At 33.4% G+C, this 17,252-nt stretch overlaps 2 protein-coding genes across 2 annotated transcripts in view; one reads left to right on the forward strand and one right to left on the reverse strand.

Moving 5' to 3' along the window:
* Positions 1 to 249: 249 nt before the first annotated feature.
* LOC143246598 (cytochrome b-c1 complex subunit 10-like) lies at positions 250 to 8,996 on the forward strand. Its single transcript, XM_076493602.1, has 3 exons — positions 250 to 431; positions 2,177 to 2,345; positions 8,829 to 8,996. Exons 1-2 carry the CDS (start codon positions 370 to 372, stop codon positions 2,298 to 2,300), a joined length of 186 nt encoding a protein of 61 aa, XP_076349717.1. The 5' UTR covers positions 250 to 369; the 3' UTR covers positions 2,301 to 2,345; positions 8,829 to 8,996.
* A 1,214-nt stretch (positions 8,997 to 10,210) lies between these two features.
* The window catches only part of LOC143246597 (dual specificity tyrosine-phosphorylation-regulated kinase 4-like), a 64,268-nt gene continuing 57,226 nt past the window's right edge, over positions 10,211 to 17,252 (reverse strand). Inside the window, exons 10-12 of the mRNA XM_076493600.1 lie at positions 15,566 to 15,702; positions 13,604 to 13,720; positions 10,211 to 13,324 (exon numbers count right to left, since the gene is read on the reverse strand). Of these exons, the coding sequence (XP_076349715.1) occupies positions 13,230 to 13,324; positions 13,604 to 13,720; positions 15,566 to 15,702 (349 nt within the window). The 3' untranslated portion in view covers positions 10,211 to 13,229. The remainder of the gene's footprint in view (positions 13,325 to 13,603; positions 13,721 to 15,565; positions 15,703 to 17,252) is intronic.

Genomic DNA, 17,252 nt, shown 5'->3' on the forward strand with positions numbered 1-17,252 from the left:
CAAGCGTGTTAAGACGTCAGTATTCAGAAGCTGAGGTAAAATCGCGTACAATGATATCAAGATTTAAATATTTTACGTTAAAAAAGCTATAGATACAGAAATTTCATATTTATTCTGCATTTACTATAATTTATTACGTTTCTATTTTTACAAAATCAAATAACTGAGAATTAATGCTGCAATAATATTTTAAGAAAAATATATTAATTTATTTCATGAAAATATTTTACAATATCAACACAATTACAGTAGAGGGCTTACTTTGCTTGCGGTCAGGTCAATGTGAAGAAGTTTACGAAGTTAATTTATCACGTAAAATTAAAAAATATATATATTATTTTTTAAGTTTTAGAAATATCATTCTTCACGATGCAGTCGGGTGTAGTTTCTCGTCTTGTTGGGAGGAAATATTTAGAATTAGCTAAAAGCTGGTAGGTAATAATGATAGAAGTTTTAATAAGGATTTGGGTATTCTTGAAATGGAAATGTTTGTTTTTTAAACTGTAAAACTAAACCTTGTGTTACAATGCTATTTGATTTTTAATTAACAGTAACAGTGTAGTTGGAGCAGTTTAGAGAAGTTGTGTGGCCGATCTAAATTATTTATTCTACCAAGCTAGCTGAAAATTAATGAATTATTTCCACGTTATGCATTGAAACAAAAAGTTTTTACTATATGTAAAAATATTGATAAAATGGAGGATACTGATACCTACTGAAGTATAAATACATCAAGAAAGCTATCGCTAAAGTAGGTAATGGGATTACATTGTTTTTGGTTTTAGTTTAAACATTAATTATTTCTAAATATTTTATGCATACATGAACTACAGAATGTAATGAAAGATAACGTCGATCATGTAACAGAGATTATTGGTAATTTATTATGTTGGAAAGGAACATGACTAAGTGTGAAACAACATTTGACTAGTGATGGATAAGAAAAGATATTTGAACACCTTCCTCACAGAAATGAAGAGCTTTCTGTTTGTTTGCATACTGTTACTTGGTATCTTTTCAAAAAAGAATACAGGACATTTTTCAAAGTAAATCTTGTGTGGTCAAATGAAAAATTTAATGGTCAAACAGTGAATTTATAGAACATTGATTAATATACATTTTATGGCCATCAAGTGTTGAAATTCCCATTTAATTATGACTGATCTTCCTACTTTATTTTAACTTCTGTTTTCGACTTCCAGTCACAGGTATGTAAATCTCTTGTTTACAAGTCACTCATTTGCCAAGTTCTTTTTCTTCTCAGTATCATAACTCATCAGCATGTGTGTGTGATTTTCATTACCTTCTTGATATACCACAAATACAGTTAAATATCTTCATTGAAAGCAGTCACAAAACTATATACCATATATCACATACATATTCTATAATTAACAGATGGTAAACAAAACCAAAACTTCTCTGTGTTATTCTCTCAATCACTTTGTACCAAGTTCTATTTATTTCCATTCAGAAATGTTTTTGTGAACCTGACATGTGAATAGAATCTCAGGTTTTCCTTCTTTCTGCCTTTAATATTTACCAGTGGTTTAAGCCTATTAACACCTCCTAAATATTCAATAGATAAATACATATATATATATATCTGTTGTTTTCTACTGTTAAGTTTGCTGCAGTGAACATTTTACTTTTCTTTGTCTCACAAAACATAACTGTCCCTTGTTTTTTCTTGGTCAGTTCCATAACTACCTTTTATTTACTATATTTTTCACTTTCCCAATACAGTGAATCTTGCTGGTACTAACTTAACTTTCCAGCTAACAAGCTATTTGAAGTCCCTCTACTCATCTTCAAAACTGTCCATAATCTCTGTTGTAAAGAGTTCCATGGTGTTTGTGTTTATTTTATCCTTAAAAGTCCAATTCTACAAACTTCTTTGGCAAAATTTTGGAAAATGAAGCTACTGTTTATTGTCTTATTGTATTCATTAGATAAATTTATGTAATATGCATATTTTTAATATAAAGTTATTAACTTAGGTTGTAATGTTGTTGTTTTTTGTAACAATTTTATTAAGATATGAGAGAAACTGCTTCCTGGCCCATTATGGCTGTTCCTTTCAGTATTAATTAAATTATTAAATTCAATTATTTTCTTGATGTTTCTGATTATCAGAAAGTATGTTTTCAGATGTGTAAACTTTCTTTTTATATAGGTCTAAAACTGGAGCTCTTTTTGGTACAACAGGAATTGTGGGTACTTTATATTTTACTGACTGGAAACTAGTTTTACAGTATCTTCCATTTTACAATACAAAATTCAGTGAAGAGTCTCAATAGTTTGGTTATTAGATGTAAAACCACAAGTAAATTCAAGGACAAAAGGTATGTGTCAATTGTACAGATGCTTTCATGAAATACATTATTATATTATGTGTCACATTATTGTCAGGTACCAGAATAACATTTGTCATGTAATTAAGCTGAAATGATAGCATTAGGGTTTGAATAATTTGTAAAAATACTCTTTGTACTGTGGCTTTAATAATCTGTATCTGTTATGTATTCCTGTTTTATTAAGAGCAGTTATTACCTCACAGCTAGCTACAGTCTGAGAATATTACTTTAGGTGTTTTTTGTTATTATAGGCTTGAATGCCCACTTGTACTTTAGAACTAGGTTAAAGGTGAAACTTTGGAATTGAGGTGTATTTGTGTTGCTGCTGTGGCACTATTTGAACGAATCCTCTTCTGTTAGGGTATATTCTGATACTGTACTAACTTGGTTCACAGGAGTAGCTATTCTTGTCTAGTACTGCTTCTCTATATGCAAATCTTTTTCTCTATGTATGCCACAAGTTCTCTGCTCCCCTCTGTTGGAATCAGTTGATTTCAATATGTCTCATCCACATAATCATGTGTCACTTCACTACCAATAGTCACATGACATACTACTGTGACTTCCTCTATACCCCTCTGTTGGAATCAGTTGATTTCAATATGTCTCATCCACATAATCATGTGTCACTTCACTACCAATAGTCACATGACATACTACTGTGACTTCCTCTATACCCCTCTGTTGGAATCAGTTGATTTCAATATGTCTCATCCACATAATCATGTGTCACTTCACTACCAATAGTCACATGACATACTACTGTGACTTCCTCTATACGTCTCTAAAGAGCCATCACTTCTCATTTGGCAACACTTGTGGTCAAATGTATTCCTTTGTTTATTTGAAATTTTGCTTTCAGCTTTAATATATACTTGCAAAGTGGTTTTCACTTCAATTACTTTCAAATTTAATCAGATTGTTTCTTCACTTCAATTTCCTTCTGGTTTATTACGGTCTCATTATTAAATATCATCATGACCTTTGACTGATTCTTCCTATTTATGAATTTCATGTTACCAAACTTCAGGTGTGGATGATCTGACTGGAGATTTATCATCATTTATTTGCAGAGAGATTGAATGTTACTTGGGTCAAAGTTCCATGTTTAGATCTTCCCACACTTCCTCCCAGTCATTCTTTCTCCAGATTAACTCATCTGTCCTCTTTGCTATGGTTTTGCATATGTGTTGATGCTGTTGTTGGGAACTTCTAGGTCCTGTTGCTACCTTAACTTGTATTTATTTACCACCATATTATCTTGGGACTTGTGTATGGGGAAAGCAATTTTGTAGTGTTCCAGTTTTCATCCCTGCTACTGTAGGTGCCCTGTCTTGTTTTCTTTGACAACACGTTATATTGCCAACAGTATCAGAAAGCACCCAGTGGATTATGGTCTGGTGGGAGCACAACTTGCTGATTTTTTTTCATCAGTGGCATCCTTTCATCATGGATCATTGGGTTCTTCAAGGTTTATTGGAAGGATTTGTATTACTGTTTCTTTTCCCATCTCCCATGACATCTATACCTATTTCCTTCCCTTCATTTTGGGATCCAATAACAAGTCAGTATCTTTTGGAGGTGGTTCAGGAGCTAATAGCCCAGCAGGTCATTGAATCTTTTCCACATATTTTGCTAGGTTTTTATTTCAGACTCTTTATTGTTCCCAAGAAAACTGCAGACTGGAAGCCTGTCATTGATTTGTTTAACTGCTCCATTTTACAGTGGAGTCATTTCTCTCTACAGCAGGCACTTTCCCTGGGCTTATGGATGTACAAGATGTATATTGTCATTGCTTATCTACACATTCCTATCTTAGCATGATCTCATCTGTATTTTCAGTTTGTTCATCACATGGTAGTTTGCCAATTTTGCACCCTATACTTCATTCCAAACTGGAATCAGCCAGCCATATTTATCAGCTCTTTTGAGTGGCTACTCAGGTGGGCTGGTTAATCAAGTTGGAGAAGTCCATCCTACCAAATATCTTGTCTTTTAAGGCATCTTTTTTATCACTCATCTTATTTGGGTTTGACCTTATCCTCTGTAACTTCAATCTATGAAGTTGTCAGTTTGTCCACACCTTTCAGCTCCATCACTTTCTGCCTGCAAGGTTCTGTTGCTTTGGGGAATATTGTCTTTAATCACATAACTAGTTCTCCTTGGTCATGCACATGTGATCCCTTCAGTGGGCTCTCAAGATCAATGGAACCTTGCCCAGGATCCCTAAGCAGCTCCCATTCATCCTTCCTCATACACTGATGGTCTGTCTACTTTAATGGTTGGACAAGGCTTCTACATCTGAAGGTGTTCTGCTTCTTCCTCCTTGTCTGGATTTACATCTCTTCATGACCACATCTCTTTATGGCTTGGGTGCATGGGTCAATCACCACGAGGCTTCAGGTCATTGGTCTGTCAACCAGAAGTTCTTACATGTCATCCTCAAGCCTTGAATCACTTCTTTCCTTTCACCAAATATTGTCTAGTGATGATTCATTTTGACAGTTCTATGGTGTTTGCATGTATCATTCACCAAGGGAGCACTCTGTTAATATCTTTGTTTTCAAACATTAGATCTCTTTTTATTGGGGTCACAAGTGCCACATTTATCTTGTTGCATGCTTACATTTATATCCAACATAGTGGTTTTTAGATCCCATTGTATTGTGGTGGCTTTTCTCTTTATGGGATTTTCCTCAAGTAGATGCTTTTGCTACAGCTCTTAATCACAACTTACTCTTCATTTGGTCCACAGCACATCATCCTCAGGTTCTGACTGTTGATGCCTTTAGCCAGGATTTGTCCCAAACATTCCTTTATATTTATTCTTCCATTTGAATATTTCATTGGGTAGTCTCTTTCATCTGTATCGCTCCATGTTGAGTCTTTCTGATCACTTCTTATTGGCCATCTCAGTCATGGTTTCATTGAATACATCAGCTGCAACTTTTTCCTCCCTTCTTCATCAACCTTGGTTACTGAATCTACATCCGACTACTCACATACTCTGTCTTCTCACGTAGCAGTTATCTGATCCTTGATAAGGAGAACAGGTTTCTACTATCAATTAGCTTTCCTTTTGACTCGTTCTATATGTGCTTCTTCAATAGAGGTGTATAAGTGCAGATGGAAGGTATTCCACAGTTGGTCTGTATTTTGTTATTCTCTGCTGAATGGCCTACCATGGCTGGGTTTCCCAAATGGCTTTTCAGCCAGTGGTCTTCAGTTTCCTCACTCTTGAGTTATTGGGTTGTCTTATCCCATACCTTTTTATTTCTCCCAGTAATGTTGAGTTTTTGCTTCCCCTGTCCATACCATGTTAATGTTTCTTTTGGATTCATTGTCCTCCCATACAGCTTAGTCTTCTGGACTTGGGTCTTAATGTGGTCCTCCATTCCCTCACTTTATATCCATTTGAACCTATTTCCTTGTGCTCCATGTTTCACCTTTCCTTTAAAACATATTTCCATCTCCTCTTAGCCTGAGGATGTTGAAAGTTATTTGTTTGTCATTGGAATTCCATGCACTCTTTACCACCCTACCTGTCTCCTCCTTTATCTTCTCAAAGACCTTGACATCCAGAGAGGGTAACTCTTCCTTTATTTCCTATTTCGATAGACTTCTCTGTCTGGTCTGTACCCTTTGTTATTATATTGCTTACACATATGTTTATTTTACCCATTCCCAACTTTTTATCCCTTTTGAAGTCTTCTGTTCATGATCTTTCTTCTTCTACTCTTACCTGTTGGGTTTATAAGTTGTTTCAGATGGCTATTTGTCCTTGTCTTCTTCCTACCACAATTTGTTCACAATGTCTTTTCATCATGTTTTCCACATCGTCTTTTCCATTGCTTCTTGTATTCATTGTCCATGGTGAAAGTCCAACAGTCAGGTATGTGGACTACACATAATTCGTTCATCTCCCATTATTTCTGCCATGTTGCAGTTTTTTCATTTTTAGGTTTCATCTTCCACTTGTGGCCATTCTTCAAGTTTTGACTGAGTAAGTTTAAATTCATACTTTCTTTCCCTTCATTTCTTTATATGGATCTCTCTCTATGGTAAGTGGTGCTTAATCAGGTATTCTTCATTTAGAAACCATGTTGTACAGCCATGTTGACTCTTAGTTTCAATTCCATGGGTTTGCAATGCTCACTGTTGTGATGGGGTGCTCCACAAGATCACTTGTGGGTAAGGTAGAATGGACTAGCTGACCATCCCTTGTATCAGATAAATCAGTGTAGTCTGCTTTTCAAAATAGGAATTCATGGCCATCCATTTAGCTGTCTTATGTGATGACATTTCTCTGGACTTTTCATTCTTTTATCTGCCTTTTCTTCTAGTGGAATATGGGAGTCCTTACTACTTTCCAGTTCAAACTACTGGGGTGGTAGACTATGGGAGGCACTCATGAATGAGTTCTAAATAAGGTTACCTATAACAATTCAGTGCAGAGTAGGGCAGTGGTATTCTGTGGGTGTTGATGAAGTGATATCTTCCAATGTGTGTTGTTATGCAAGGGAATGAGGCATCAAATTGCAGTTCACCCTTTAGATTGGGAGTCCTCCTCCTGCTGCATGGAGATCAGTACACTATAGCTGGTTTTTGGATTTAGGGTAGAAACAACCAACATAAGTTTTCACACATTTATGATTGTCTGTATTCTTCCCTCTGTCATACTTTTTTTATATTGTGGGTCAGTGAGGAAAAGGGAAATTGTTCTGGTTCCATCTTTTTTGTTATCCCTCATTGTTTCTTATGCTGAAGATGTTATTGCTTTTTGGATGGATCCAGTTAGTTTCACTGTTGGAATAGTTGATTCTTATGTAGACATCCTTTCAATACCAGATGTTTAGGTCAACGAGTCAAATATGTCATGCTCGGGAATTGAGGTGATTCTGGATTCCCTCTGGTCTCTTACACTTTTAGTTGAAGATTATGATTCTCATCACACTCCTCTGTGGATGTCAGTTCCCAGTAACATGGGTTCTGAAGGTAATTGACTTACCATATGTGGTCCATCATGACTTAGTCACTTTGCACATAAGGGCACATCCATTGCTTTACCCACTTTTATACTATGTGGGATTTAGATACAATTTATGGTTGGAATCACTGTCCTGCTACAGTTCTCTTCCACTTGGAGGAGTTCCCCTCTTTTTCAGTCCTTATTTCTTACATATTTCACTGATGGGTGAAGAGGATTCTGGTCCATAAGTGGTGTAGTTCTCCTAATCACATGTTTTGACCTTATTGTTCATTTCTAGATGCATCCTTTAGACACTTTAGTGTTACTTCTGTCTTTCCCTCACACTTGCTCTGCTTCCTATTCACTGAGGGATCCTAGCTAATATTGTGGAGGTATTTTATTTGAAGTTATAATTTTCCTATTCTGAAAATTTATTTCCAATTGGTATTTCCCTCCCTTCCTTCTACCAACTTTTACCTATTGTGAATTATACATTTTCAGTATGGGAAAAGCTGTAACTTTTACTGTGTTCTTTGTACTTCCTTAGTTGAATATTTTGTCTTTTACATTTGATACACACTTTTAAATTTATCACTGGATTTAATGCACACATGTATACACATACAAACAAAGAGCGTTTTTTTTGTTATGTGCTTTGAAAAGTTTTCATGGTTTATTGGTAACTATGATCAACTTGAAATGATTTATATCAGTATGTTTTTGGAATATTTGCAAATTATGCCTTCAGTTTTGACATTTAGTTTTAAAATAAGAAAATGTATTACTCCAACTTGCATGTCAAATTTAAGAATATTTTAAAGCAGGAATCTGTTATAGGTGTAATTGGATCCAAAACATCTAAATTGTAGTTATATAAAATATAAGTTTATAAGTATGGTATTTTTTTCTCACTATATATATAAATATGTAAAAACAACAAATAACAATATCCTCCTATATAAATTTTTAACATGTATTTTGAAGTAAAAATTGATGTTAAGTTTTATATTAGATACCTGTAATAAATTAATGTTTTCATTATTGTGTGTGCAACTTCTGCAGATTTGTGTGTTTAGTTAAGTGTTTTGTCCCATACAACTTCATTTTGGACATGCACACAAGTTTTTAAGGTGCACATTAGAAGTCTCTGTCCAATACATGTCTTAGTTGTCTACTTTTAACATAACTTGTAGAAGTAATTATATTTCTTGTTTTACTTAAAAATTAGAGATAATAATCATGGAAATTTTAAATCAAATTACATTATTTTTTTGACTCTTTATAGGTCAGTTACTTTAAACCTTGCTTTCCGTGAAATACATGCATATATAACTTGACGTTTCTTTCCTGATTTAATTGTTTAATCATACACTAAGTTCATCTTGTGGATTTTTCCAAATTTTGAAAGTCGTAAAAGAAAAGTGATTCATTATAAAACCCACACTTCAGACTGTGTGTTACCGAATACATCATGATGTATTTATTTTTTTCTTTTGACTTAGGGTTATGGTTACAATGATGTGGAATCATCCCAAGTAGCTGAAGAGTGAATTACTATAACTATTTTACAATATTATAATTGACTAGTGTATAAATTTTCAATAGAATAACATTCACAATTGTATTAGAAAACAAGAATAAATGTTGAAATATACAACTTGAAAATAAAAGTTTTTTGATGGTATCTGTTAATTGGATATTTCATATACTTTGAAATTTTCGTATGTGCCACATTACACACACATCAACACTTTCTGTTGAACGTTGAATTATGCGAGGATTATTAGATTAGCGATTCAGTGGTTGTACACACAATGTACTACTGATTAATTTTTCTTGATTTACTCAAAGTTGTGCTCTGCACTCACTTTTATACTTCTAATTTAAACCACTTATGTGCTATTTTGTGTGCATTACACCATAGAAAATATGCATATACCAATCTCCTTTCTATATATCCATATTCCACAGATGCTTTTGCCTTGACTATGAATGCAATACATCATAAGATTCCCACATTTGTAAAAGGTTTTATGCTGAGTAGATCACGTGATAAACGTTGTGTCTACATCTACCATGTAATATTCTTTTTTAGAAGTATTGACGTAACCAATTACATTTTGTGTACATCGTGCTGGGTAAGTGGCATTGTTAACTTTGACATGTAGCTAAATGTTTTGTCTCGAAGGTTCACCTTATCGAGATCTAGTTGATACAAAGACGATATTCCTTGCATGCATATCCTGATGATATGGACAGTTTATCTTTATTTCTCAACACCTCAGAATATTTAACTTGTAATTGTTGCCGTAACCTGAACGACAGGAGTGTCAGCACGTTAGTACGGTAATGTACAAACTCATCTGAGCATTATTTTGTTTATTCTCCAAACATTTAACTTGCTGTTTTTATCTGTAAAATGAAACCACCATAAAAATGTTGGCAAAATGATTGTAAATTATTCAAAACTTTTGCAGATTTTTAAAACATGCACATCAAGATACATGCCAGATAACAATGAACAGTTGGTCTGCCATCTGGTTGTGAGTTCCAGTAAAACACTAAATGTGGCTACTGTAGACCTAAATTTTTAAATAAGCTATTTAACAGGTTTCTTTATTACTGGTAACTGGCTCCTCGGTAACCTGTGTTTTTTTCCTTCTGGAATCAGGTCATGTTTTGCTTTACCAATATAAATCCATATCCCTTATAATAATGGAATAGGGCAACTCTGCATAAGGAAATTGTATAATGTAACTTATGCAAGGATGTCATGTGCTTTATCCATAAACGACTTGAAATAATTAGAACCGTATGTGACCCAGCTTGTTACTTATTAAGTGGAAATTATTAATTACAAGTACAAAACTAATGACAATTTGTATATTTCTAACAGTTAAATAATTTATTTTCAAATGACATCAAACACTTTGATTACATAACACTATACATAACAAGTATGTGATAGCATCAAACATACATAGCGTGACCAGAGATTTTTTTAAAATGTGAGAAAATTAATTCTGAGACTTCTCAATATATAATCTTTAGAAGTCACAAAATACTTAAGAGCAGGGTTGTTCACACAAATTAATGGGTTTTACAGTATCTACAAGGGAACTTAGATTTATGATAGCTTTAACTTAACATTTAACAAAGGCTTTTTTTCTTTTACATACACAGATTTTCATGTGAACGAAACAAAACAAACTGAAATGTTATTTTTATGTATTAAACCTTCCTGTTTTGGTACACTTAATCACATGGCAACTTAACAAAATGTATTAAACTTTCCTAGGGTTTTATGTATGTGTACATATTTGTCTTTTTAATTTTTTCAGAAGACATTAATACAAAAATTTATTTTAATCACTACATTTAAAAATTGAATTTTCTTTCAATGCACTAGATTTAAACTCTTAATTTTTTTTACATAATGTTCAATTTGTCTCATCAAAACAATTATCCTGTAAAGTAACTGAAAAATATCAAACATTAAGTAACTGCCTAATTAGCTTTCCAAATACTAAAGTGAACTATGATCTATTTATAAAATAAAATGTATAATAATCAAATATAAATTTAATTTTATGAACCAAAGTACAAAATATAGTTGATTTCTGATTTTTACACACACATCAGTCACAGTTCGAGTTAGATTTAAGTTTGGCGAGTGATTTCTGTACTTAATTGTAAGTAAACTATATTACAATGTGATCTGTATTTTATCATTTCATTATTAAGGATTACTTCAAATGTTTTTATACTAAATATCTGGATATATTAAAAAGAAACAATCCAGTAAGAAATACATCTATGTTTATCCAAGTATATTAAAATGGGTGTCAAAATTTCAAACACCACACAATTTATAGTTTTGTATTTTGTTTTTTTTCAGTTAACTGTTATTACAAAATACACACTCACATGTTCACAGAGAATGAAATGTTCAGTACAACTGTATCCATACTTATAATTCATTAAAGAATTAAAAAAGAAATCTTTCCTTTGTACAACTCATTAAAAATACTTTACTATTGTTTAATATTAGTGACTATTTCACGGGGATGAACCATCCAAGGTCTTGCTGCCCTTTTATTTTGGTCTATAACTTTCTATAGTGAAGGGTGGGATTTCTGTTCCTGCCTTCATTTAAAAAATCTTACAAAGCATTTGGATAAAGCACTTCTAATACAAAGAGGTTTTTGTATTTCCAATTCAACCTGTGTGGTTAGACTAATAATAACAACAATAGTTTTGATATAAGTAACATTTTTAAAAATGCACATCATGAGTAAAGCATGCATGAGGAATCCTTAAAAAAAAAAACTCGGCAGTACGTTATTTTGGCGACAATAATTCAAGCATTAGGCTCTTACTGAAAATCTGCTAATGCAAATACTAGAAAGAGCGCACATTTATTTTAAACTAAAAATATTTTAATTATAAACACGTAAAAAATTGTTTCGTATCATGTGACAAATCCCTACTTTTGTACAGTTTCAGATAATGACTCTGTGCTAGAAGACTTAGATGTTAGAATTTAAGAGAATTAGTTTAACATAAGCAAAGAAAGACTTGAATCGTAAGAAGTCAAGTTGAAATAGGTGGGATTAATGAAGGTGTGGTCAACAGTTTTTCTTCCATTTGCAACACAAATTTAACTTTACAATTTATCACTTTGTACTCAAATATCTATTGGGTTGAGGAATAATTCGTGAGCGTTTTTTCAAGTTAAACAAATATATTCATAAATGAAATGAAATGCTTTCACAAAATATTTCATGTCATTTGGTAGATAAATTTTTGCTCTAATAGATGGTGTGTTTGATTTTCATATGTCTTTAATTTTTGCTTTCATTTTCAGCTCATTAAATGAAATGTCAAGTGGACAAAATCGACCATTTTCGACACCATCTGCTTTTCGCATTTAATTTCTTGCTATTTCGTTTAAAACAATGCATACTATATACCTAGGTATTACATGAAATAAAGTATCATAATAAATGTTTTGGGTGTAATGTGTTCATGCATTGAAGTATTGTATAGTCTTGCATGTAATGCTTGAATGAAATTATTTAAAAACGCTCACGAATTATTCCTCAACCTAATATTATATTCAATGTCAAAAGTTGGATTTTCAATCTTCTGGTAAAGATCTTGCATACACGAATGCCTAGCTTTAACAAAAGCAGAAAAACTAAATAATTTATAAAAGAATGGTTGTATTTGTTTTAGATCAAAGCCACATTGGGCTTTCTGCTGTGTCCACTGCAGCAAATCGAAACCTATATTTTAGAGTTTTTATAAGTCAAACTCGTGGTTGTGCCAATGATGGAAAGCTATGTTTTAACAAACGTTTTGCGAAACTAAATAAAATTTGATGATGTATTTACTGGCAGTTATTAAATGATTAAACGTTAACTATCCACGTTCTTAAGAGGTCAATCACCACTGAATGAAGTACATAATTTTAACATCTGAAATGGATATTTTTATAAGATAATATTAACATAGATCTGTTACAAGTGGTACACTTCACAGATGAAATGCTGTTGAATGTTAGGTCAACTATACACTTTAAAATACTTGGTAGTGAATACAATGGAAACATACTGAGCCTATATCATATATTTACTACCATTACCAACAACTGTTTTTTTTTTGTTCAAAATGGTATATTTTTTATGTTGAGAAAGATATGTCTGTTACGGATGTATTATTGTTTATATTCTTTATTTCGCACATTATATTCAGGAATTGTAATTAACTATTTGTACACACAAGAAAAAAAAACTGCTAAACAACGTTATTGCAACAGCTGGAATACCTGCAGCTATCTTCCTTTTAAATTGTATCGAAGGTGCTACAAAGAATTTTAAACCCACATTATGTTAACCAGATCAAAGAATAGGCGGGAGAAATGTTCCTGAATCTTCGAGAGGATCTTGTAATTCTCCATTGTTGCTCTCAACGCTCTCTACTGGCCGCAAAAGAACTGTATAAAAATGATTAAAATTATCAAAATAAACTATTTATTTCTTTAACCCAATTTAAGCATTTTTTTAATATGCCAAAGGTTATTTTTGGGTTACTGAATATATTTGGAAATCATATTTAAAAAAAGTATCGGATGAGAACATTTTTAAAATTTCCGAAAGAAAAGAGAAAAGGCTTAGAACCAACTTTCCCGCGCACATTACCCAGCAGTAGTTTATAACATTACAATTTAAAAACATGGGAATATTAATAACTAGGAAGAACAAAAAGAACTTACGAGATTCTTCTGAAGAGGTTTTGCTTACAGTACTTCTTTCAGCAGATTTCTCTCGAATGGAACTGCTCACGAACTTGTATCCTTTCAGAACTTTTAGTGTTGATGGTTTCTGGTTGTCTAGTTACAGATGAATCCATGCCGTTATATCGAAAACTTTTAAGGCAGTTTTAAGCATTTTATTCGTAAAATAATGAATACTTTATGATACTGATATCAACAATTATAACATAGATTATGTTTAAAACACAACAACCCTGAAGTCGACAACTGTCACGTAGCTTATCTTTAAAACACATGATGACTCTGACATTGACAACTGTTACATGGATCATTTTTAAAACGCAAAACTACTGTGACTTTTACAACTATCACGCTAGCTATATTCATTCAGTGGGGCCAGGTGGTTAAGGCACTCGACTCGTAATCCGAGGGACACGGGTTCGAATCCCTGTCACACTAAACATGGTCGCCCTTTCAGCCGTGGAGGCGTTATAATCTAATGGTCAATCTCACTATTCATTTGTGAAAGAGTAACGAAAAAATTGGCGGTGGGTGATGATGTCTAGCTGCCTTCCCTCTTGCCTTACACTGCTAAATTGGGTGAAATTAAAACAAACAAACAGTAGAAGTACGTTCTTAGGATGTGTTGATCAAATGAGATAACTGAAGCCATCATCTTGCCCTTCGAGCCAGTCACATCAAACAGTCATAGGGGCGTTATTATGCGCGGTCAATCCCACTAAAAATGTTTCTGAACCCAAACCAGCCGTTTTTACATATAGTTTTCTCGTCATCACTATCCGTTGGTAAAAGAGTCGTCCAAGAGTTGGCGGTGAGTGGTGATGACTAGCTGCCTTCCCTCTGTTCTTACACTGGTAAATTAGGGACGACAGCGCAGATAGCCCTCGTGTAGCTTTGCGCGAAATTCAAAAGAAGCCATTCTGTGACTTTGTTGGATTGAGGTAAAAAGAAAGATCAACAATAAACCCACGATCTAAACGTCAAAACTGAGAAATTTTAAACTACTAACAGTTTTCGTTAACACATTCATCGTTGTTTGTTTGTTTGTTACGGCTCGAAATCATAGTAGTGTAAACATATTTTATTTTTCTTGTCTCTTACAAGTTACTGCCATAGATATTTTTATCTCCATGGATTCCGCCTAAGAAGCTTACCTTCGAAAACATGAGGTAATAAGTTAGGCTAGACGATAAGAGACGAAAGGAAATCTTAAAGTTAAAAACGTCATTTTTACACGACTCCGATTTGGATCTGTAATGGACTTACTTAGTGTAATGTGAAAACAACAACAACAAAAAACCGGTAGGAGTTCACTTATTTTTAGATCAGTTATTTTTTTCAAAATTTCATCGGCTTTCACATAGTAACTTTGAAAGTATCGTATTGTGTATATAAAAGCTGTTTCATAAAGAAAAAAACTATAAAAATCGAAGATGTCAATAAACTCGTATATGCATATCACGCAAAATAAATATTTGCGTAGCACGAGTATTCATGGATATAACAATATATTTAAACTACCAATTAAAAACATAAAACTATAGAATTAATGTACAAAGAACATGAACCAGAGGTATTCATCAAAAGTAAAAACCGCATGATATTCAAGAGAGAATCTAAAACATCAGTTATTTGTTAAATGAAATCGTCTAGGAATTTTAAAGCAAATAAATGAAAACTGAGCTGTTTAAGCTTTTCTTTTTGACATGATAATTTGAAACTTTGGTGACGTATGTATTTGATCGACATATATATAACCTTTTAGGGTTAATGTACTTGAGATCTGACCTCAGCTATTTTCTGAACCTTAATTATGGAACGGAACCTAATCTTGCAGAGTGAAATATTAGCCAACCGACTGTAAAACGTTTTTGATGAATAACTAAGTAATAAATATATTAAATTACGACATACGAGTGATATAAGCTACAAAAATTATACCTGTATTACTCTCTCTTGGAGGAGTTGACGAACGTAAGCTCTTAGTTTCACTTCTGTCACAGCGACCATCTTTATGTCCAACTAACCATTTGTGTCCCAGAGCTTCGTCTGGGTTAATTCGTAATTCCGGGTTCCAGCTGTAAGAAAAGGTTTTTATACGTATATAGTAATAACTGGGAAATCATGAACACACGAGTTTAAATCAAATTAGGATTTCCGAGATCTGTGTTTTAACAAGTTTATCTCACAATGGTAACATTTAACTGCATCTGGAACGTTAAAAACAAAGAACCCGGAAAGATTAAAGAAATAAATACAGTGATTTTGCGTTGCACACAGAACAGGATTATCCTGGAACGATAACTGCCTAAATAAAACTTACAAATATTTCACTGTGTATCTCTGTCCTAAGAAAATAGCAATAGGTAAGTTGTTTATTCATACTTGAGTGACCTACCCCCTTGGTGGGTTAGCGGTAAGTCTGACGGTTTAACACACTAACAAAATCGGGTTTCAATACTTGCCGTGGGCACAGAACATATAACCCATTCTATACCTTTGTGCCTAACAAAGAAACAAAATTCAGTTGAACTTTGTTAAAAACATTTAAAGTTCACGAGATTCGTTTTCTTTCTTCATTGTCCCTCCAGGTGGACCAGCAGTAAGTCTACGGACCTATAACGTTAAAATCCGAGATTCGATTCCTCGCGATGAACTCAACAGAAAACCATTTCGACTCTGGTATAAAATTCATTTCAATTAATTTATATGTATATTCAAATTTCAGTTTAATTTGTTAAGAAATTTTTTCAGTGTTTTTCAACCTATGAAACAAACAAAATAATTTCAAGCTGGGTATTATTTATAAAATTTATATAACGTATAAGAAATTAAATTATAATTTTTGTGCTTTATCCTCGCTTAACTCATATAATGCACTTAATTTATGACACACATATAATGTGTTACCTCTCCCTTTCCGTGTAACAAAACATAATTAGATGAAATGTTAATTATTCTTAATGTCGGGACCCCCAGAGGCACAGCGGTACGTCTACAGACTTACAATGCTAAAAACCGAATTTCGATACCTGTGATGGGTAGAGTGTGTTCGTACAGCAAAACTACATCAGGCTATCTGCTGAGCCCACCGCGGGGAATCGAACCCCTGATTTTAGCGTTGTAATTCCGGAGACATACCGCTGTACTAGCGGGGGACGCGTTATGGATAGAACACAGATAGCCAATTGTGTATTTTTGTGCTTAACTTCAAACAAACAAACAAATTTAATATTAGAAGAGAAAAAAAACGAACACAAAGGGACAAAACAAAGATTGGACTTTGACAAGCAGGTTCTGATGTCAAAGTAGGAACAATCCAAACTGAATCCCTACACAACCTCTCTTCCGTTAGACAATCAAGTTAACGAAGTTCGAAAGTATCTCTGTTTCATATGACAGCTGCAATGTATTCCCCCAAACATACGATGAAGGACACAATGCAACTACGATACCAAAAAACACAAGTATGATGCGTTGAATCACGTAAGTAACAATAACACTGGAAGTCTTATTTCATGATCATACTGAATGATTCTTGTAAACACCCACCAATGGAACAGCAGTAAGTCTGCGAGTTCACGACGGTAGAAATCGGGTTTCGAAACTCGTGGTGACCAGAGTACCA

The sequence above is a fragment of the Tachypleus tridentatus genome, chromosome 3 (assembly GCF_004210375.1).
Source record: "Tachypleus tridentatus isolate NWPU-2018 chromosome 3, ASM421037v1, whole genome shotgun sequence".
In the NCBI taxonomy this organism is placed as follows: domain Eukaryota; kingdom Metazoa; phylum Arthropoda; class Merostomata; order Xiphosura; family Limulidae; genus Tachypleus; species Tachypleus tridentatus.

Excerpts from the sequence above, each read along its gene's own strand:
- LOC143246598 (XM_076493602.1), top strand. The coding sequence starts at position 370 with ATGCAGTCGGGTGTAGTTTCTCGTCTTGTTGGGAGGAAATATTTAGAA. Across the intron at positions 432-2,176 it reads TTAGAATTAGCTAAAAGCTG|GTCTAAAACTGGAGCTCTTT; the intron begins GTAGGTAATAAT and ends CTTTTTATATAG.